At 39.2% G+C, this 23,984-nt stretch overlaps 1 protein-coding gene across 1 annotated transcript in view; it reads left to right on the top strand.

Moving 5' to 3' along the window:
- The window catches only part of LRRC8C (leucine rich repeat containing 8 VRAC subunit C), a 55,486-nt gene extending 32,378 nt beyond the window's left edge, over positions 1 to 23,108 (top strand). Inside the window, exons 2-3 of the mRNA XM_060773892.2 lie at positions 7,241 to 7,382; positions 12,811 to 23,108. Of these exons, the coding sequence (XP_060629875.2) occupies positions 7,245 to 7,382; positions 12,811 to 15,078 (2,406 nt within the window). The 5' untranslated portion in view covers positions 7,241 to 7,244 and the 3' untranslated portion in view covers positions 15,079 to 23,108. The remainder of the gene's footprint in view (positions 1 to 7,240; positions 7,383 to 12,810) is intronic.
- The last annotated feature ends 876 nt before the right edge of the window (positions 23,109 to 23,984 follow it).

Raw genomic sequence — 23,984 nt, 5'->3', positions numbered from 1 at the left:
GAAACAGTGCTATACTGTTGACTGAAATAATTGTGGACTTGGTCTTTTGATTCTGAATGTTTTTGTGTAATATACATTATTGTGTTTGGCATTGTCACCTACAAGAAACCAGAATACTGTTTCTCTGAGATATATATGGCCAGAAATGCAAAAGTTATTTTGGGGGTGGCGCATTGAGTTAAACCACTGAGTTGCTGAACTTGCTGACTGAAAGGTTGGCAGTTTGAATCCGGAGAGCGGGGTGAGCTCCGAGTGTTAGACCCAGCTTCTGTCAACCTAGCAGCTTGAAAAAAATGCAAATATGAGTAGATCAATAGGCACTGCTTCTGCAGTAAGGTAGCAGCGCTCCATGTTGGCCACATGACCTTGGAGGCATCTACGGACAATGTCGGCTCTTCAGCTTAGAAATGGAGATGAGCACTACCCTCCAGAGTTGGACACGACTAGACTTAGTGTCACGGGAAACCTTCACTTTTAATTTTTTACAGATTCCTCTGCCTGTGTGTCTATTGGCCATAGGTTGGGATTTCAGGGAGCTATAGTTCCCGAAAGTAAATTTTCAAGATCTGTAAGTGGATTGCAATAAAGAAAGTGGTGGGTTTGAATGTATTTTCCCACTATGACTTTCTTACGTAACTCTCCCGTCATCCTTTGTTAAGGGAATCTTCCTTGAGATGCACAGAAGCTCAAGAGAATTACACAAGTTGGGAATGAGACACAGACTTGTATGTCTTTTAACACAGTGTGTCATATGTAATTCAAGTGATAATGTATCCATATGGTCTTTATAATTAACTCTGCAATAAATTTGTTTATTGCATGTGTTATGTACCAACCTTAATTTCTCCCCATCATAAAATGTTCATGCTTTCATTTTCTAGATGTAAAAGGAAAACAGCAAGAGCACATGAACATGTTTTAATCTTCTTTCTAAAGTAGTTGGCAGCCATTGGGTTTCCAAAAGAACAAGATAGTTCTTAACTCACTTCTTCCAAAAAGCTGTTGATGACCTGGTAAAAAAAATGGAGTCCCCAGTAGTGCAATGGGTTAAACCCTTGTGCCGGCAGGACTGAAGATCTACAGGTCAGAGGTTCAAATCCGGGGAGAGCGGATTGAGCTTCCTCTGTCAGCTCCGGCTCCCCCTGAAGGGACATGAGAGAAGCCTTCCACAAGGATGGTAAAACATAAAAACATCCAGATGTTCCCTGGGCAACGCCCTTGCAGATGACCAATTCTATCACACCAGAAGCTACTCGCAATTTCCCAAGTCTCTCCTGACACAAAAAAACCTTGGTAAATCTTTGTCCAAAGAGTATACAGTAGACATAGACAGTATATAGTATCATCTGGGATTTGGTATCAGGGCCTCTCTATATGCCAAGCTCCATGAATGCTCAAGTCCCATTATATACAATGGTATAGCAAAATGGCATTCTTTATATGGGTGCCATAGAGAGACTGAGGATTTGTGAAATGGTGGGAGGGTATGTGTAGCAAAATCAGGGTTTCTTTTTTGAGATTTTAAAAAAATAAATAGCTGTAGTTGAATTTGTGGATGCAGAATCATGGATACAGAGGACCAACTGCAACTTGAGACTACATTCAGCATGTATGTACCCCCCCCCCCAAAGTTGCAAAAATAGCTTTTTCTCTCACATAGATTTTCCTATTTAAATGGGAGAATCTAGAGACATTTTCAGCAGCTTGTGAAAACTAGAACTAAATACTACCCAATTACTGCCAGAGTATATGGGGTCATAAGTTTGGTAGTGCTTGATCCTCTGCCCATCCAGTTCAAAACCCAACATTTCCATTTCAGTGAGTCAGGATGGGCATCTTGAAGTCATTTCAGGCACTGGGCCAAACCCTCCAGAGGTAATGGCTTTGCAATAATTAAGAACTGCTTGGAAAGGAACCAGTGCTGTGCCAGGAGAGGAAAAAAAACATTTGGAGGAATAGTTAATCTTGCAGCTGCTACTTGAAACAACCTTAATGAGCACAAGTTTTTGTCTCAAGCTTCGTTCTATTCCCAGTGTTTTATTTTGGTCTAACTAATATCCTTATCCCATATCCATCTTCTTCCCAGAACAATTATGATCTACTTGAAGGGCGTTGTAGAATGGAACCAAACCAGTTCCAAATCCTATCTCAGCTATCATTCCCACAGGTTTTCACTGGTCAGTAGATTAATAAATTAATTTGCCTCATATCCTGGAATGCAGGCCATCTGTGCCTCCAAACTCTGACGTAAACTTTAATCTCCCTTGGTAAAACACTTTAATGCTTCCTTGCTATTTACTGCTTTGTTTTTGTTATGGAGATGAAGGGAAAAAACTCAGAATTGAAAGATACAGTGATACTAGAAACATGATTTGAATTAATTCTCTGTAGCCTCTTTTCTTGGCATCCACCAAAGTAGCCTGTCCCATTCTCATTATCTTATTTCCCTCTTAATTTGTTTAGGAAACATTAAATTGGTTATTGCTTCTGTTTGCTCAGTGGGGTGAGATGGGGTTGTGTTCTTTCCATGAAAGCTCGAGGCAGTTTTCAGGAAGGGAACTTTTTGTGCCTTCCAGTTGATGGGTGTCTTGGAAACTCCATGAATCTCACAGAGCAGAGGACCCCAAACTAAGGTCCATGGGCTGGATGTGGACCTCCAAGGTAATTTGCCTGGCCCTCAACCTAAACTTAGGGTTGCCCTAAGTCAGTGTCTCTCAACTTTCATAATGCCGCAAGGCCTAAATAAAGTTCCTCATGTTCCACAGGACAAAAGGAATGATGAAAGAGAGATGAATGCTCTGTTTCTTTGCCATCCCCGCAGTAGCTGTTTGGTAATAAAATTGCTGTCTCTGTTGAGACTAAGGATGCTACTGATTTTAGATAAATATAAAGTAAAAGAAACACTGGCAAAAGGAACCTAAAAGTGATGAGGTGTCTGCAATGTTTATAAGCACCCATTTCTGATGGAGTTGTTTAATATGCTTCACTGACTTGTTTTATCATTTATTTTAAATTGTATTTCACTTGTTTTTAACAGTGGAACTTTCCCAAGACCAACTCGGCTGGCTGGAGAATTCTAGAAGTTGTAAAAAAAGAAAGGATTTTTCTCTCAAAGCCCAAAAATGTAAAGCACATAAACTTAAAGAAATGTAGGCTACAATTAGGAAAATACTACTCTGCATTGAAATGATAATTCTATCTCTGTTATACCAGCCTTCATTATGGATTTTATCTTTGATAAAATCAGTGGTGTAGTGATCTATGAGTCTGGATATCAGATTTTGAATCCTTGCCCTGCCACAAAACCCACTGGATAACCTTGGGCAAGACACACTTTCTCAGGGCCCATCCAGACAGGCCCAAAAAGTGTTATGCATTCCTTGAGTTCAATCCACACAGCCATCTTGTTTTTTGGTCTCCAAGAGCCCGAAAAACCAAAAGGGCACCCATCCCTCCCCCCAAACACAAATTTACCCCTAAAAATAAAATAAATCTATCTGGCTACCATAACATTCCTTGCCCTCCTGGCATGAGGAAATAACGCCCCACGAGACCAGATGGCGCATCATTTCCTTGTGCTCTCCTGGTGTGAGGAGGAATGTTATAGTGGCCAGGTAAGTTTTATTTTATTTTCAGGAGAAATTTCGGGGGGCTTCAGGGTGTCTGCATGCCTTCCTGATTGTAATCTGGATGGCATGTAGCCCCCCCCCTCCCCCGAGAAAGCCCAGGTTTTTAAGAACCCGCTTTGGTGTGGATTTTGGACCTGTCTGGAAGCGCCATCTGAACAGAGTAGCAATAATAAAAATAAAGTGCATGTAATAAACTGTAGAATTAATGAAGTTTGACACCACTTTAACTCCCATGGGTAATGCTATAGAATCATGGAAGCTATAGTTAAACTGAGAAGATATAACTTGTTAAACTACAACTACCATGATTCATAGTATTGAGCAGGCATGAGCAAAGTTAGGATCTCCAGGTGTTTTGGATTTCAACTCCCGAAATCTCAACCAGTTTATCGACTGTTAGAAATTGTGGAAGATGAAGTCCAAAACACTTGGAGGGTGAAGTTTGCCCATGCCTAGTATTGAGCCATTACAATTAAAGGGGTGTCAAGCAACATTAATTCTTTAGTGCAGACACACTCTTGAATTCCAGGAAAACCTTTCTCAGTCTGAGATGTTCTCTTATCCCAAAAGCATATAAGTGGCCCCTTCTACACTGCCATCTAAACCTCTTCAAAGCAGATTCTCTGGATTTTATCTAGCAGTATAGACGGGGCCAGAGAGTCTATAGTAAAGAAACTCCTTTTCATATTCTCTGTACTTCACAGTTAGTTAGCAAGTTGGTTGCATGTTGCAAGTTGCTTCTGGCTTGAGAGAATCAGCTGTCTACAAAGACGTTGCACAGAAGATGCCCAGATGTGTTATGATCCTGCAGGGAGTCTCTCATGTCTCCAAATGAGAGACTCCCTCATGGGCACACAGAAAACTGGGCAACTTGGAAGGTGCTGAGCAAACTTTGCTCTGGCACCACGAAATGCAGAGCCAACCTTAAGAAATGAGGCTACAAAGTGGAGTCCACGATACACAAGTGTGGAGAAGAGCAAATCACAATGCAGTTTGAGCCCTGCCACATGCACAAAGGAGGACCTTCTTATAGCAACACCAGAGGCACTCTATGTGGCCAGTGAGTGGTCAAAGGATAGTTCGTATAAGGCCAAGTTTTTAACTGTTTGTGTTTTTAAATGCATTACAACTGTTCCTTCAATTGACTTCTGACATGATAAATAAATACAGTCAAAATTTGTCGAAGGCTTTCATGGCTGGAATCACTAGGTTCTTGTGGGTTTTTTCGGGCTATAGAGCCATGTTCTAGAGGCATTTCTCCTGACGTTTCGCCTGCATCTATGGCAAGCATCCTCAGACCTCACACCTCTGAGGATGCTTGCCATAGATGCAGGCGAAACGTCAGGAGAAATGCCTCTAGAACATGGCTCTATAGCCCGAAAAAACCCACAAGAACCACAGTCAAAATTTGTTTGGAACAGAAAATGATCTTTCAATGAATTTTTTGTTGTTGTTCTTTCTGTGGTGTTCATCATTTGTTTTCCTTTCCAAAACAACTTCCTTGTGAATTTTAATGCAGGTAGACAAAATTATGTGACCTTTCTGCTTGAGGACTTGGCTGACTAAGCACTAATAAGCACTCAGCCCAGATTTTTTGCACAAGGTAACAAAAGCTGGAGAATCTGCATTTTAGAATGATCTCCTTGATCAGCTGATGATGTCTGAAGCCTGGATTTCATCACTTGACCTAGAATCACCAGTGTTTCACAGTCGTTTAAATTATTAAGAGGGATATCCATAGAATATCTGGCTCTTGTCCCATATCCCAGTATCTTCAATCTTGTTGAAATGCAGTTCCTGAGAGATTAGACCAGTACAAATTGGTCCTCAAGAGAGAAAAAGTTAGCCGTGTCTATGCTAGTGATATTATTAACTTTGTTTGAATTCTACACGGAAATGATCATAACTTTACAGCTTGAAGAAGAAAATAAAAAGCTCAGTACAAAAGCCAGGGACAGGTTTTAGAGAGGAAACCTATAACTTTTATTTATTATCTTGGCTTAGAATCTAAACTTTATGTGAACTCTTGATTTATATAGTAACTTCCTCTCAAAGGAGATGGTGGGGATTATGAGGCTTGAATTGATGCTGCATTTTTCTAGACCTCCTTCTTTAGTCTGCAAATTAGAGTTAATTTATGTGGTATATCAGAGTATGGTGGTGAGGAACTGGATTTAAGTTCTAGCAGGATACTAGGAGGAAACCATGGAAATGCAGTAAACACGTAGCTCTTGTAAGGTAGATTGGACCCTAAAATGGGCGGAACTTGGGATTCCCAATATGGATTAGAAGCTTGGTTGAATTGGGTTGGATATTCAAGCCATTTCAGAACGAGGTAAGTTATGTTCAGATGGGATTGGAAAGCAGAAGCACAATTGGACTTAAACCGTGTAATAACATTTGAAATGGTTGTTGTTCCTGTTTTGAAAGTGTTATTCTTGTTTAAGTGTGCAGTATGAAGTGTGCACTTAAATGTCTCTAATCTAGTTCAAGGCTGTGTTAAGGTAGCCTTGCCTTGTGTTACCCCAAATCAGCTCGATGTGGCATTTGGAGATCAAGGTACGGATCTAGGGCCCCTTTAAATTACGTGGTCAGTGCAAATGTGCTCTTTGACACTTCTTCCCCAGGTATCATTATTTGCAGCTAACTGGATGAATACTCATTTTATTTCCAGTGTATCACTTGATTAGACAGCTGCTGTGGGGTACCAAGGAGAGATACGTCTGGACAGATACAGGATCACCACATATGCTATCAGAGGATGTTCAGGATTGGTTCCTTTGGCTTGCCCCATGCCTCCTTTTTTGCTCCAAGGCATATCTCTTGATTTTTAATAGAAATTAAATCTGATCTGTCTGTTTGTCCTTTCAATTTCCTTTGTACACATTCCTTTGGCTGAATATTATTCTATTTCCCAATCAATCCCGTGTGACCTTGATTCAGTTCCTATTTCTCAGTCTAAGATTACTCGTAAATTTGTTGTTAGAGTCAAAACTCAGAAGAGGACCACATTCTGCTCGTTGGAGGAAATGTAACAGAGTAATATAATGGATCAGTACATTGTCTGCCAATGTTGTCTTGCAAGTGGCATGATACATATAAAAGTACTCCTTATACTACTGAGCCTCAATAGATTACACTATGTGACAAAATCTGCATTTTTTCTGTTCCTGGTTTGAAAATGTTATTTCCTGTTGAATTGTACAGTACTTACTTTGAAAGTAGTGTTATACTCCAGAAACTTCATTTTTGTGGCTACCACAAACTATGTTGAATTAGCTGAGACTTGAGATATTCATTGAAAAACTATAGTGAAATGTGCTGCAGGATGTCCCGAAAAAGCAAAGTTTTTGCAGTTTAATAAACCTTTCCCATGTTTTTATGATCAAACCAATTAGGAAATGAGGTTTATATCCAAGGAACAAAAATCGTGTTACATAGTGTTAGAAGACACAGGCAGGGAATGGAAATGGTTGTTCCTCTGATGTTTTCGTTCTCTTTACCAACACAATTCTGGCGAGACAGCAAGCTGGCATGATAAACTCCTTAAACAAACAAACATCCTAGCCATTTGTCTCTCTCACATACCCTTTCCTTTCACTGTCTTTCAGAACAATGATTCCTGTCACCGAATTCCGCCAGTTCACCGAGCAGCAGCCAGCCTTCCGGGTCCTGAAGCCATGGTGGGATGTTTTCACGGACTATCTGTCGGTTGCCATGCTCATGATTGGTGTGTTTGGTTGCACATTACAGGTAAACAAAAAGGAATGCAATCTAAAGGCAGATATCTCTGAGTAAGGGACTCCAGGAAATACTTTAGATTTCCCAGCAGACATATTTAAGCAGCCAGATGGGCAATTTTTTTAAAAAAAAGAATCCCTATTTTATGACTGAAAGAGAAATTTATTTCCAAGACAGAATTTATGACAGTGTAGACCAGGGGTCCTCAAACTTTTTAAACAGAGGGCTAGCACAGTCTCTCAAACTGTTGGAGGGCCAGATTATAATTTGAAAAAAACACAAATGAATTCCTATGCTTACTGCACATATCTTATTTGAAGTGCGAAAACACTTAAAACAATACTGTAATTAAAATGAAGAACAATTTTAACAAATATAAATTTATTAGTATTTAAATAGGAAGTGTGGGTCTGCTTTTGGCTGATGAGATAGGATTGTTGTTGTTGTCCTTGTTGCTGTGTGCTTTCAAGTTGTTTCAGGCTTAGGTTGACTCTGAGCGAGGGCCGGGTAAATGACCTTGGAGGGCCGTATCCAGCCCCTGAGCCTTAGTTTGGGGACCCCTGGTGTAGACAGATGCATAAGAGAAAATCACATGGCCATCAGGTGCAAGTCTTCTCAAGATGTCATCTCCAGAAAGTCATCTTAACTTCCATAAACAAGACAATTGGTTCTTTAGTTAGTCCTGAATTCAGGAACAGGCTGTATTAGTTAGCTTTTACGAATAGTTAGAATTGACAGCTTTTCTATATGCCTAGATGGAAGTCATACTTCTCTACATATTTAGAAATTCAACCTCTTATCCTGCAAATATCAGCTTTTGTGGGGTAAAAATAAGAAATCAGAAAAATCTGGAACATAACAAATTATTTCTATTTTGTGCTCTGTAAACAGCATCCGAACGCTATATATGGCACTAAGCAGTTCTTATTCTCCCCCTGCCTTCACAAATACTATATTCAGAGGGCCTTTCTGTCTTCTTCTGAATTGGCAGCCTCAATACAAGCCTGAGATTCTTGAGTCTGTAATCGTTTATTCTTGGCCACAAGCCTATTGCTTGTGTTGCCACCTTGTTCATGTTTTAGTTTCATCCCAGTCTTACTATAAGATATGATTCAGCTTTTATTTGTGAAGAAAATACTGGAGGAAAACAGTAGGCTGACCAAGTGAGAGTAGAAAACAGTAGCAGACTGAGCCTTGAACTAAGGTACTGATGGCCTTGAACTAGGAATTCTGGCAAAGGGAGCCACGTGCCTTTGGCTTTCTCATAGAAATTTGACAGATGAAGAATGCTTGTTGGCTTGATTTCTGCTGTACTTCAGGAGTACAGTTTTGGAGATGGTGTCATTGCAAGTATAATGTCAGAAACAACCAATACAACCCACCTACTTCTGACACTTCAGTTTGAGCAACTTATGACTCAGGGCCCTTCCACACAGCCCTATATCCCAGCATATCAATGCAGAAAATCCCACAATATTTGCTTTGAATTGGGTTATCTGAGTCCACACTGCCATGTGTGATTTAGGGCCTTTTACCCTAGCACTTAAGATCTGGCTTTTTACTAGAGCTTTTGATTTATGTTAATTTTATCAAAATCTGTATGTGTGTATTTTTATCCTTTACAATTTAGCTTGTAAATCACCTAAAGCATCTTGGATGGAGGGCAATTAATAAGTAATAAAATGATGATGATATATTCCAGTTCAAAGCAGAAAATGTGGGATTTTATTCAGCTGTGTGGAAGGGGCCACAGTTTGCCAATCTTGAAGAACTGAAAGTTACTACATTATCCATCTGGTTCCTAGCTTATCAAAGAGGCCAGAGAAAACTAGTTAAATGAGTAATGGAAGCGTGTAATGCCTCCCTTCAACAAAGCATTTGTAAGGCATTTCTTTAAAATATATATATATAAATTTGTCAAACAAAATGTATAAGCATATATTCTTCCCTCTTTTTACAATATCTTAGACAAAAGAGTATGTCATATTATATACAATCTAACAGTAAAATAAAAAGAATTAAAACATCTTTAAGCATATTTCTTATCATTATTTTTCAATTTCCATTACAACTTATACTACATATAACTGTATCACACACCTTTTATCTACTTATACATGTTTTATTTCTTTATAATTATTATTATACTCCTTTTTCCCCCTCTTCCCCTTACCTTTAGTTTGTGCCCCCTTCACCAGGACCAACCAACTCATTGAGAGGCTATCAAGAAATAGGGACGTACCTTCATATGTGGTGGTCATGTAAAACTATACAAAATTTTTGGGAAAGCATATTTAAAGAAATAAGAGCAATAATAAAAATAGAGATTGAGATTACACCAAAATTAGCATTATTACTTATACATGAGAATATAATTCCTTTACAAGAGGAGAAAGAATTGGTTTCTAATTTGATAACAGCAGCTAAATTGCTAATAGCAAAAAAAAACTGGAAAGAAAAAAAATCAATTAGAAAAATGGTATAGGGAATATAGCTATTAATGAAAAACTAACTTGCAATATTAAAATTAAAAGGGGAATATGGAAACAGATTTTTTGAAAATCTGGGGAAAATTTATTGAGTATATCTTTAATTAGGGAAAGGGTTATAAGCCAGCAACAGAAACAATGACAATTTAGAATTGTAAGGCATTTCTAAGGCAACTGTTTTAAGGGCTTGCTGTTTTCTCAAGTCACTCCTGACACGAAAAAAGAGTATATATAGAAGATTGTCTTATTAAATTCTATAAATCAATAGATAGTTATTTTGCTGAAGCAAGCAAACTTGGAATATGCAAGTGAGTGATGCAAAGGGAAATGGCATGTGGGAATGCAAACATTTGCATTCCTGCCGATTGCTATTTTGTAAATACTGTTTCTAGATGACCGACCATGTCTTCCTCTTAAGCAAATCAGAGCGGTTTTGTTGGCATTAATCCACAGTGACTCAAGGAATGCCAGTAGCTGAGACTAATGCATCACTTGCAATGTCACTGTTATTGATAATAGTACTAAATATTTAATTTAGAGGGTAGAAAAGTGCATAATATTTGAGTCCCTAACAGACATGTGAGAACTGAAGGCATTTGGATAGCCTCAAACACTGCGACGTTTGGGGTTGTAGACTACTAAGAAATGGGACTAATTATACTCAGATCTGTGAAGACTTACTCTTTGGGGCAATTCACAGAATTATCAGGTACCTGTCCACTGGAGATGCTGGAAGATGTTCTATCAGAATAATAACTTTTTCAAGTCATCCTGGTGAAGCATAAGCACTGATGTGGAGAGATACCCCATGCTGCATTTTTCTAGTATGTTGATGGGAACAAAATATAGGCATTGTGTGGTTTTTAATAATCCTTTGAAGGGTTGCATCTCTTGTCTTGGCCATATTTGCTTGGAAAGTCTATTGAACAGTCATATATGTATAGCTATGAGTGGAATTGCTACTACTCTTGGTACCACAACAGAGGTGGATTGTGAGGCCTCTTAATGACCATCAATGTGGAGCAGAGGACTGTTTGGAAGATGGGTGGTCCAGTTTTACTACTGAAACTAAGTAGAGCTGTTACAGTCAGGTGCCCAAAATAGAAATTGCCTGGAACCCTTATACAAATTACTCAAAATTCATCTTCAAAGAAGCACAAAAATCGTTTTAAAAAAAAGGAAAATGTGTTCTTATGGCTCACTGTATGCCTATAGAAACTGTACTTTCGTAACCCACTAGGATACTCTAGTACACCTCTGACTGTTGTGGTTGGCAACAAGAAGTTGTAATGCCATTAAATGTTTATGGCTCAGCATTTGCAGCATATAAGAGAGGGCCCTTTCACACAGCCATATAACTCAGAATATCAAGGCAGATAGTTCACAATATCTGTTTTGAACTGGATTATCTGAGTCCACACCGCCATATATTCCAGTTCAATGTGGATTTTATACAGCTTTGTGGAAGGGGGTTGAGTCTACATTGTTCTCCCAGCTTGCCACTGTGTCCAGGTGAAGAATATAGCACAACTATAGCAAGTATTTGGAAAAAGAAGCACATCTGCAGAGAGGAATGTGGTGGAACTTGAGTTTATTTGAAGGCATTTAACCTGCATCAGGTTCTCTCTTCAAATGGAAACCCAGTTGCCTCTTGTCAGCTTCCATGAAAAAAAGATTGAAGTAATTGAAGGAGCCATGTTTCAAACTTATTTGCCCTCTAGACTTTTGAATTATAATTGTCTCATGTGGATATGACTTAGGGAAGAACACTTGAATGGCTCTAATGTGCATAGTATGTATCTACAGTCCCAAATTTATTCTGGATATAAAAAATGACAGGAGAATGGATTTATCAAAACATCCCCTACAATGAAAAAGTCTACTTAAGTTGAAAAGCCAACTGTGTATCATTATTTCTTTATACTGCTTTCCCATCCCAGTTCCATCAGAGTAGATCAAGGGGCATAACTCACAAGGCGAGCAAATTGCAATTACAGCGGGACAACAATATCTGCCTTGGACTTATCACATGACATTTCTCTTTTCATATCATTTTCCTGGTGGGAAATGGTTGGAAGGCATTTCTTTTATTAAAAGGTGATAATTAACGGATTATGTGTGTAAAAAACCTTACTTTCCAGACTTTTTTGCATGTCAGGAGTGACTTGAGAAACTGCAAGTTGCTTCTGGTGTGAGAGAATTGACGTTGCCCAGGAGACGCTCAGATGTTTTGATGTTTTACCATCCTTGTGGGAGGCTTTTCTCATGTCCCTGTATGAGGGAGCTGGAGCTGACAGAGGGAGCTCATCTGCGCTCTCCCTGGATTCGAAACTCTGACCTGTCAGTCTTCAGTCCTGCTGGCATGAGGGTTTAAAGCATTGTGCCACCGGGGGCTCCTTTCCAGACTATTTGCTGCCAAGAGAACAACAGAAAAGCATGTGATACATCCAAGGCAAATATACAATTGTCATTCTATAATTATGATTTGTCTTTCACATCTGATAAACTCCCAAGTGTGCTTCCTGAGCCACAATGTAATTGTGAATCTCAGTTTTAGTGAATACTAACATTGAGGTTGTATTTATATATTTCTTCACCAATCTTTCCAGCCTGCTGGGGAAGCAAAGCCATGTTGAGTGTATTTAATGCTCTCATAGTTTTTTGTTTTGACCAATCCTGCAAGAAGAAGAAACCTTTGAATCTGAGATAGCTGGTGGATAAATATGTTATAAACACATGAATGTTTAGATATTAGTTCTCTTCTCCATTCCCATGATTACTTGATCTGAATCTTCTTGGTAGTGAAAGTCATATGATAGCACTGGATGTGGCATGATCATTATTTCAAAGCTAGTGACCTTTGAACAGAGATGTTTCTTGGAAATCAAGAATAGTATATGGTTTATCACCTCATGGTATATATTGTAAATATATGTTTTTGTGCATTTCAGGTCATGCAAGATAAGATCATATGCCTTCCAAAAAGAGTACAACCTCAAAACAGTTCCCACCTTCCCAATGTGTCAAGCTTGGACTCCAGTGCAGCCTCATTTCTTCCACCCAAGCCATCCACACCTCCTGCTACTGTTGAAATGAAGGGTCTAAAGACTGATTTAGATCTCCAACAGTATAGTTTTATAAACCAGATGTGCTACGAACGTGCCTTGCATTGGTATGCAAAGTACTTCCCCTATCTTGTCCTTATACACACCTTGATCTTCATGTTGTGTAGCAACTTCTGGTTCAAGTTCCCGGGGTCAAGCTCTAAAATTGAACATTTCATCTCCATTTTGGGGAAGTGCTTTGATTCTCCTTGGACAACACGGGCTTTATCTGAAGTTTCGGGAGAAGACTCTGAAGAAAAGGACAATAGGAAGAACAATATCAGCAAGTCAAATGCAATCCAGCCCAGTGCAGAAGGGACTCTGGTGAAGACTCAGTCTTTGAGATCCATACCTGAAAAGTTTGTTGTTGATAAGGGAACACCTGGGGCACTGGATAAGAAAGAAGGAGAACAAGCCAAAGCACTGTTTGAGAAGGTGAAAAAGTTCCGACTCCATGTTGAAGAAGGCGATCTGCTCTATGCTATGTATGTCCGCCAAACTGTGCTGAAGGTGATTAAGTTTCTTATCATCATTGCATATAATAGTGCACTAGTTTCAAAAGTTCAGTTTACAGTAGACTGCAATGTCGACATTCAAGACATGACAGGATACAAGCACTTTTCTTGCAACCACACTATGGCACATTTGTTCTCTAAGCTCTCCTTCTGTTACTTGTGCTTTGTAAGTATCTACGGCTTCACATGCCTTTATACTTTGTACTGGTTGTTTTACCGCTCACTGAAGGAATATTCTTTTGAGTATGTCCGTCAGGAGACTGGAATTGACGACATCCCAGATGTCAGAAATGACTTTGCTTTCATGCTTCATATGATAGACCAGTATGACCCTCTTTATTCCAAAAGGTTCGCTGTGTTTCTTTCAGAGGTCAGTGAAAACAAACTAAAGCAACTTAATCTAAACAATGAGTGGACTGCAGATAAACTGAGGCAAAGACTACAGATGAATTCCCATAACCGTTTGGAGCTGCAACTATTTATGCTGTCTGGACTCCCTGACACAGTTTTTGAAATTACAGAGCTTCAGTCACTAAAACTCGAAATCATTAATAATGTCATGATCCCGGCCACTATTGTGCAACTGGATAACCTCCAGGAACTCTCATTGTACCAATGTTCTGCAAAGATCCATAGCGCAGCCTTGGCATTTCTGAAGGAAAATCTGAAAGTCTTGAATGTCAAATTTGACGATTTCAGAGAGCTTCCTCCTTGGATGTACGGACTCCGAAATCTGGAAGAGCTGAGCTTAATCGGTTCTTTGTGTCATGATATTTCTAAAAATATAACTCTGGAGTCTTTTCGAGAACTTAAGAACCTTAAAGTTTTGTACATTAAAAGTAATTTGTCCAAAGTCCCACAGTCTGTGGTGGATGTTTCAAGTCACCTTCAAAAAATGTGCATTCACAATGATGGCACAAAACTGGTAATGCTCAACAACCTGAAAAAAATGTCTAACCTGACAGAATTAGAGCTGGTGCACTGTGACTTGGAACGTATTCCCCATGCTGTTTTCAGTCTTGTCAGTCTCCAGGAATTAGACCTGAAGGAAAACAATCTCAAATCCATCGAGGAAATTGTTAGCTTTCAACACCTTAGGAAACTTACAATCCTGAAGTTGTGGCACAACAGTATAACCTACATTCCAGAGCATATAAAGAAGCTCGGTAGCCTGGAACGGCTTTCTTTTAGTCACAACAAGATAGAGGTTCTCCCATCCCACCTTTTCCTATGCAACAAAATTCGATACTTAGACTTGTCATACAATGACATCCGATTCATTCCTCCTGAAATTGGGGTGCTCCAAAGCTTACAGTACTTTTCAATCACTTGCAACAAAGTGGAAAGTGTACCAGATGAGCTGTACTTCTGCAAAAAACTCAAGACGCTGAAGATTGGGAAAAACAGCTTGTCCGTCCTGTCTCCTAAAATTGGATACCTGGTGTTGCTATCTTACTTGGACATTAAAGGAAATCACCTGGAAGTTCTACCCCAGGAACTGGGTGATTGCAGAGCTCTGAAGAGGAGTGGTCTCATGGTTGAAGATGCCCTGTTTGAAACTCTGCCCTTGGATGTCAGGGAACAGATGAAGGCAGAATAGCATCCATTTCTCAGTTCTTTGACAGAAACTTATCTCTGCCAAATGCCATGTATATAACAGCTAGCCTGAATATGCCTTTAAAGTCTATTTTTTATTTTTGGGGGTCTCTTTTGATACAACGTTTTCCATATGGACACTTTTGAATTAAGTATATATGCATATTTTTGTATTCATTTCTCCCTCCACGTTGGTGTTTGTTTTTAATTTTGCCATTACACTGTGGACCCTCTGCGATTCTTACTTTGTATTGGTGGAATCAAATGGGTTATCTTCACTTTTTAAAAAGCATGGGCTAGTTCAGAAAAGGTTAGCATATTTCCAACTATATAATGGAGCTAACTGGTGTTAAGTAGATGAATACATGGTTACAATAGCAATGGTATTTCATTCCATTCTGTTTTTTCCATCATCACCCAGTCCTTTAAGTGGTAAGTGTCCTCTGTCCTGTTTTTATCCTAGTTGTGGGTCATTCTAACTTACTCAGGTCGGATTGCCCTGTTCTTTAAGCCTTATTTTGGCAGGCTAGTTGTCTTTTGTGGATAAGAGCTATTCTGGATTGAGAAGGAGCTTTCTGTGTGTATAGAACATCTTCTACCACTTCAGCTAATAGAAGCCTTGTTTTCTGGGCTTTTAAGGGTCCTTCCACACAACCATATAACTCAGAATATCCAGGCAGAAAATCCCACAATATCTGCTTTGAATTGGGTTATCTGAGTCCACACTGCCATATATTCCAGTCCAAAGCAGAAAATGTGGGATTTTATTCAGCTGTGTGGAAGGGGCCTAAGTCAAACCATACTTCTGGATATCATGCTGTATTTTGTCGAAAGGCTGTACTGAAAGATTCTTAATTTGCCCCCTTTGTATGTGTTGGTGCTCCCTAATGTACATGGGTATGTTTGTGCATGTTGCAATCATGGAACTATGAACTTACAAAAGTAACCCTGTGATCTTCCTATCATAAATGTACTTTGTGATTCTTTGGTGATAGTATCCATTATCCAAAAGTGCTTGGGACCAGAAGTGTTTGGGATTTTGCGTGATGGGGGATTTAAAATATATCTGGATCTAGATAATGAGATGTGTTGGAGATCTGACCCAGTTCTAAACAGAATTCATTTATGTTTCAGATACACATTGTACACATAGATTGAATTTAAGTATATACAATACTTTTAATAATGCTGGGCATGAAACAAAGTTTATGTACACTGAACCATCAGAAGGCAAAGGTATCACTATCTAAACCACCCATTTGTGCATTTTTTTTTCATTTTGGAGGATTTTGGAATTCCAGATGAGAGATGCCCAATCTGTTTAATGTACACATAGGCATGTAACTTATTGGTAGCACCAATCAGATTTAAATCCTTTGGATCAATGGCATTTATATCAGTTTTGTTCATCAGTTGATTCACTGGGACCATCAGTCATGCAATTTCTGACGCATAGTACTCCTAGGGCAAACTTATCATGGGGCTTTCTTGGCAAGATTTATCCAGAGGTGATTAGCCATTGTCTTCCTCTGAAACTAATTAGAGTGTGACTTGCCCAAGATCACCTATGACATTTTTGAAGCTAAGTGGGAATTCGAGCTCTGGTTTTCCAGAGTCCAAGTCCAATGTTTAAATACTGCCTCTTATAAATAACATGCATCATGTTATAATGAAAATAGAATGTTTGTATTTAAATGTTATCAGTGCTATAGAGAGTTGCATTTTTTCTGATTGTGTTTTCATGTTGATGCTATTAATTAATTTAAGATTAAAATTGGGGACCTGAAAAGACGGCTAGAAAGAGGGGGATACATATAGTACCTACGCTTACATTCCAAGCTAGCCAAGTTATCCTCAAATGGAAGAAGTTATCCTTGCATTTAGCTACTGTGGATGCAGATTGGCATTTCAATGCATATTCTTATACACCCCATAAACCCAGTTCCATTGCAATGGCTGTATATATTTCGAAAATACGTTCGGTGGGGATATACAGCTCCATCCTAACCATGTCATTAGATGGAGAGATATAGCTTCAGCCCCACCACATCACTATTGCCTTTAGTGTCACAATACGCCATGATTTATTGTCATTAAAATGGGCCCAGTCAACCTGCAAATATTTATGCTCCTTTCTCTCATCCAACACAGTTGCAACAAAGGATTTTAGAAGGCTGCTTCTGCTTTTCACTTCCATTTCTCAGATCCTAGTACACTGTGGATGGTCTTGACTATATATTGTCGAATGCTTTCATGGCTGGAATCACTGGGTTGTTGTAGATTTTTCGGACTATATGGCCATGTTCTAGAAGCATTCTCTCCTGCTGTGTGCATGTATGGCAGGCATCCTCAGAGGTTGTGACAGTAACAAATCTTGACTATACTTTGTTTACATATTTCAGCTTAAAACCATGGGTTCAAAAAGCTGGCTAATATCAAAAAATATGCTCAGAGTCATTTCACATTATTTCCAGGTGAAAGCTAAACTACAATCCTAGCTTATCTAGGTTTATTCCCTCATGGTCAACAATGGTTTATTGGAATGTTTGAATGCATAACATGTGACCCAAGGATTGCTTTGTAAAGAAATCACACAATTTGTTTGCTGGTAAACTGTAGGAGACTTCTGTTGCTGAATAACTCTCCCAAACAGCAGTCTTAAACATATGAATTAGGAGCTGAACTCAGTGCATTTCACCCTCATAAGGGTGCTTTCTAGTGCAATTGTGTACATGTCTGCTCAGAAGTAAGCCCCACTGACTTCGGCTGGGGGTTTATTCCCATATAAATTAATAAAGAATTGCATTAGGGGCATAGCTCTAGGGAATTTGTCACTGTCATACTTAACACTTCATTTCTGAGTATGTTAATTCTTAAAAAACTTGAAAAAACGTGGTGCAAAGTTGTCTTGGCTAGGTTATTTTCCTTATGTTCCTCCAAGTTCTAAGGCTATCCCCAGACTCTCAATGTTTGACAGACCCACCCACATACAAACCCACAATAGTGAGATGTGCGTGTGACCCTGCATAGTAACAAAAACATTTCAGGATTGCTAGGCTATTAGCTAAGTGCTGGAATTGATCTCCATTGCCAACTTCCTTGAACTGAAAGCATCTGGCGTATGGCAAAAGTCCACATTTGATTCGCACATCAGAAGAAAATTCCTTACTGTTTGAATAGTAGAAAACCAGTGTTGATCTCGAACTAGTCTCGAACTAGTGTAACAATCAGAGCTCAGTTCCATATGTGGCAATAGCTCAGTTTAATTCAAGGGCCTCTCGGGTTTTAAACAACTTGCTTTTTTATCACTGATAAATGAGACCAATAGAAGAAGATGGTAGAAGGCATTTTTGAGTCAGCTGGAGAACAAGTGGCCCATGGATCAGATTTGAGGATCTCATTTTGCAACTTCATCAGACTGGGCTATTTTCTACAGTTTCTCAATAGTTTTATGATGGAACCCGCCGGCTTCCATCCCATGACATAAAACTACCTCTGGCGGGGCTCAGTTAGGGTAAAACTATTAAGGAACCGCTGCATATCACAGTGGCCACAACACAGGAGATTTCCCATGTTCAATTGCAGTCAACAGGGGGAAGCTGGTGGCAGACACTTTCCCCCATGGGATAAGGTAGGGCCGAAGTCAGGCAGTGCAGGGTAAGGGGTACCCAATGGTTCCCCATAACCCCCATTGGGCACCACCAGATTTGCCACAATGCATGGCAATTCCAGCAGCTCATCTGAATGAAGATATTGACCATGTTGGTTGGGGGTTCCTGAGGACTGTGCTTCCCAAGAAAGCAGCTTGCCTGGCTCTCAATGCTCTTTAAAGCATTTGTAAATAAGAATTTTAACACTGAGTTCCATAAGTTGTCTTATTTATTAAAAAAGTGAATTTTATATAGTGTCTTTGAACCATGAGACATATATATTTACTCACCTAGGAATAAAATCTGCTGAATTCAGTGACTCTTTCTTCAGAATAGATATGTTTAGGATTGTGGTACAGCATGGCCTCATCTACACTGACCATATAATGCAGTTTGAAATTGCATTATATGGCAGTTTAGATGGGGCCTTAGACCCCCATATCTACAAGGGATACATTCCTCTGTGGTTACCTGAAATTATGGATAATAGCTAATCCTTTATTTTTACTCTGCTTTGTCTTGAAGCATATAGAACCACACTGAAAGATCTAAGGAGGCCCACAAACACTTTGGAGTGACTGGGACTATTATCTGAAATGTGGGCAAATGAAACCATGGATATCAAATCCTTGGATAAGGGGGCTGGACTGTAATTACATTTGAAAGTCATGTAAATATCCTTAGAAAGAAATGACAATCCTCAATTACCTGCAAAATCAGTTGGTCACCTCCATGTCAGTAAGGTGGCAGAGTTGTTTTTAATTTTAGTCCAGTTTTTAAAAGATGTATCCAACATGATGAACATATGGTGAACATACTTTGAAAACAGGGTTCCGCACCTTCGAGTGTTCCTTTAAAATTCAGATTAAAAACAAAACCTCATCACTTGAGTGGCACCACTGCAAGGAGTAATGTTGCATTCCAAAAGACTTCCCACCATTGCAAACAATATTTGGGTTAAAACCAGAGTTTCTCAACCTTCCTAATGCCGCAACCCCTTAATACAGTTCCACATGTTTTGCTACCGTTATGAATTGTACTGTAAATATCTGATATGCAGGATGCATTTTCATTCACTGGACCAAATTTGGCACAAATACTTGATATGCCCAAATTTGAATACTGGTGGGGTTGGGGGGATTGATTTTGTCATTTGGGAGTTGTAGTTGCTGGGATTTATAGTTCACCTACAATCAAAGAGCATTCTGAACCCCAACAATAGAATAAAATCTCTTTCATTGTAGAATAATTAAACTAATGGATATTTAATCTCAAGGAGGGGATATTTCGGAAGTGGGATATGCCACTGCAGTGGCAACACAGGAGGTTTCCCATGTCACACCAGCAACAATAGGGGAAGCTGGGTGATCAATACCTCCCACACAGAACCCCATGCCTTGAAGGGACTCACTGGCATGAGCCTCCCTCCAGCCTTACACGCTCTCCGTTGCCTGTACATGCGCACCACGCTGCCATGTGATGAGCATGCCTGCTCTCTCCTCCCTGCTTGGAGTCTCAGTAACAGCCCTCCCCTTCACTGTGAGGCCAACAAATCACAGCAGAGGAGAGCTTTTGATGGGAGAATTTGCAGTCTGTTTCCAAAAAGAAAGGGAAGGACAGGCAGAGAGATCTTCAGCCTTTTCTGACAAAGGGGTTCCAAAGACCATCAGAAATATATATTTTCTGATGGTCTTTGGCGATCCCTCTGACCCCCAGGTTGACAAATGCTGGTTTAAATGAACTATTAGCATAGTTTTAAATCACTATGGCATCCCCAGAGAATCGTAGTAATTTTACTTAGCTTGGGATACTGAGTATATATAGTCACACACACACACACACAAGGAGTATATATATTTAGAGACCTGTGATTTCAGTTCCCTGGAACTCTGAATGATTATTAAACTCAGACATGTAGATGTGTTCAGTACTATATTATGCCAAAGCAGCATTGTTAAACTGTAAAATTCAAGGCTTCTGGTTAATCCTGCAATTGTCTAAGTGGCTATTTCTTCAAGGATGAGAAATATAGCAACATCCCAAATACTACCAGTTTTCCCCTTTTCTTCGATACTTCTTCAACTCACTCCATCTTCCGATACAGTGTGGAGACAAGTCAGAGGTCGGCTTGAAATATTGGTATAAACAGGCTATTTCACATACTTCTAAGTTTCAGTGGGGTGAGAGTAAAAGAGATGTTCCTCTTTGTAAAGTTTGAATCTAATCATGTAAACCAAAGTGCTGTTGATCATAATGAATGTAATGAATGTAAATTGTCTAAACATGTCTATATAGCTATGACTTTTTACCTACTGGCAATTAGCAACCTGAGATTAAAGATCTTCCATGCCACACAATTGTAGCACTATTTCATTTTAACGGCTATCGCAAAATCCTATGAAATCCTGAAATTTGTAGTTGAGGGAGATTGTTAAGAATTCTTAGCCAAAGACCTCTTGTGTCTCTCCAAACCACAACTCCAGAATTTCATAACATATTGCCATAGTGATTAAAATGGAATCATAGGGCTATAATTGCGTAGTGAAAGAGCTTTATATTAAGGATGGAGAACATGTAAATTATGATGCTCAGATGTGGCGTTTTCTTCTTTGACCACAAGTGCTTACAGCATATGGCTGCTTATCCACAGTGGGTGTAGCTACAGTATACAATTGATGCAGTTTGATATCACTTCGCCATGACTCAGTGCTATGGAATCATGGGAGCTGCAGTTTTCCAACATTTTTAGTTCTCTCTGACAAAGAGTGCTGATGCCTCACTATGCTAAAATACTCCGACTTCCACAGGATTGAGCCATGTCAGTTTAAGTGGTGTCAAACGGCATTAATTCTACAGTGTAGATGTACCCTTAGATGAACTCTGTTATGAAAGGTGCTTCTTATGTTGTCTGTGTCTTAAATAGAACAATACAAGGTTACACCCCTGTGTCTGTGTAACGTGCTTGCACTGTATCTACAAGGGAGTAAGTCATTAGTCAAAAGTTCTGTGTATGTAATAACACATCCAATCAGGATTATGCGCACTTATGTGATCCAGGAAAAATGGCATGCATCAGTATATACATGTCAACATATCTTCCAAATACTTAAAAAAAATAACTTTGGCATATATGTTCATATTAAATCAATCACACATCATTCTCTATAGCAGTGGTTCTCAACCTGTGGGTCCCCAGATATTTTGGCCTACAACTCCTAGAAATCCCAGCCAGTTTACCAGCTATTAGGTTTTCTGGGAGTTAAAGACAAAAACATCTGGGGAACCACAGGCTGAGAACCACTGCTCTGTAGAGTTAGCCTTCCATATTCCCTGGGGTTAGGGTCCCTGTGAAAGGGAAAAATATGAATTAATAATGCTAATTTTTAAGTGCATTTTTGTCTATTGTTATTTTATAATTGAAATTAAATATGTTCTTTTAAAATTACTTTTTTTAACCAGAGAGAACATCTCTCTAGGAATCTGTAGATCTTCCAGTACGACTGTGGTTAACCTCAGGAAGCTGACCTTAGAATTGCACTGGAAGACTTCCAGAGAGAACATTTCAATCAAATCTTTGAATAATCAAATCCACAAAAGTCAAATCCAAAAATATGGAGGGCCAACTGTATGTATGTTGAGGAAGGGTGAAATGCTTGTGGTCATTTTTCTGTTGATAAAACATGTCTATTTTACCTTGTGATTGTGTGACCCATGTGAAGTCCTGCTGCAGTCAACAAGAGTTTGATACCAATGGCAGACCATTAGCCACATGGGCCCCATCTACACTGCCATTTAAAATCCAGATTATCTGCTTTGAACTGAATTATATGGCAGTGTAGACTCATATAATCCAGTTCAAATCAGATAATCTGGATTATATGGGCAGTATAGATCCAGTCTTGGTCTGGAGAAGTCCCACTATTCTCTCGAGAATAATAGGACTTCTCCAAACAGACTAAGGCGTGCTGGCTTCCTTAACAATGCCTCTTGTATATGTATCAAATGCTTTTATTAATCTGTCTTTTATTATATTGCATGTTTTTTGTGGCACATTCTTTTTTAAAAATGAAATTATTGATAATCAATAAGCTAACGTATTTAATATTTTATAATTGTTTAAAATTAGAGAGTTTTTAAAAATATTGTTGAGTAATATCACGAAACCAGCTCAGGTAAATGGTCTGTTGGACTTCCTTTTTATTTATATTTACTCTTGTTTAGTGTATGTGCAGTGTCCATATTATTCGGATATATTTGAAAAGCTCTCGCAAGGTCTGGAAGTGAAATCAGTAAAGAAGTGCCATATGTATTGGATCATTTTGCTTAATATATTATAAATCTGTATCTGGTGTATATGTTGACCACATAAAATCAATGCTATCTAGTCTGAATAAAAACTCCTTCATTGTAGAATAATCAAACCAATGGATATTTAATCTCAAGGAGGGGATATTTCGGACGTGGCATATGCCGCTACAGTGGCAGCACAGGAGGCTTCCCATGTCACACCAGCAACACTAGGGGAAGCTGGGTGGTCAACCCTTTCCTTCATGCGATGGGGACTTGGGAGAGTTGGGCAATGTGGGTGTGGAGTGATGGGTTCCCCAGGCCTCCAGATGGGCATCGCCGGATTCACCATGATGCATGGCGACTCTGGTGACCCATTTGATGAGGTTGTTTATCTGTAGTATGATCCTGGATCTTTGTCTAATCTGAATAAACCCTAACTTTAATAGATAGAGGCCCCTTTTTTCTGTGTCAGAAGCAGTTTGAGAAACTTCAAGTTGCTTCTGGTGTGAGAGAGTTGGCTGTTTGCAAGGACGTTGCCCAGGGGACTCCCAAAAGTTTGAATGTTTTACTATCCGGTGGGAGGCTTCTCTCATGTCCCTGCATGAGAAGCTAGAGCTCAACAGATGGGAGCTTACGCCGCTCCTGGATTTGAACCACCAACCTGTTGATCGACCAGTCCTGTCGGCACAACGGTTTAACCCATTACGCCACTAGGGGCTCCTTATAGAGACCCCTTCTACACTTCCATATAATCCAGATTATCAAAGCATGATCATATCTGCTTTGAACTGGATTATCTGAGTCTACACTGCCATATAAACCAGTTCAAATCAGATAATCTGGATTTTATATGGCAGTGTAGAAGGGGCCAAAAACATGAACTGGAATTAGTTTTTTTTTAAAAAAATAATAATAATCTGGAATTTATCTTGACTATACAGATACGATTTTACAAAAGCAAACTTGAGAC

Source organism: Anolis sagrei, chromosome 4, assembly GCF_037176765.1.
Source record: "Anolis sagrei isolate rAnoSag1 chromosome 4, rAnoSag1.mat, whole genome shotgun sequence".
Classification (NCBI taxonomy): Eukaryota; Metazoa; Chordata; class Lepidosauria; order Squamata; family Dactyloidae; genus Anolis; species Anolis sagrei.
Note: the sequence above shows the minus strand (reverse complement) of the source record. Positions and strands in the feature narration are given on the sequence as shown.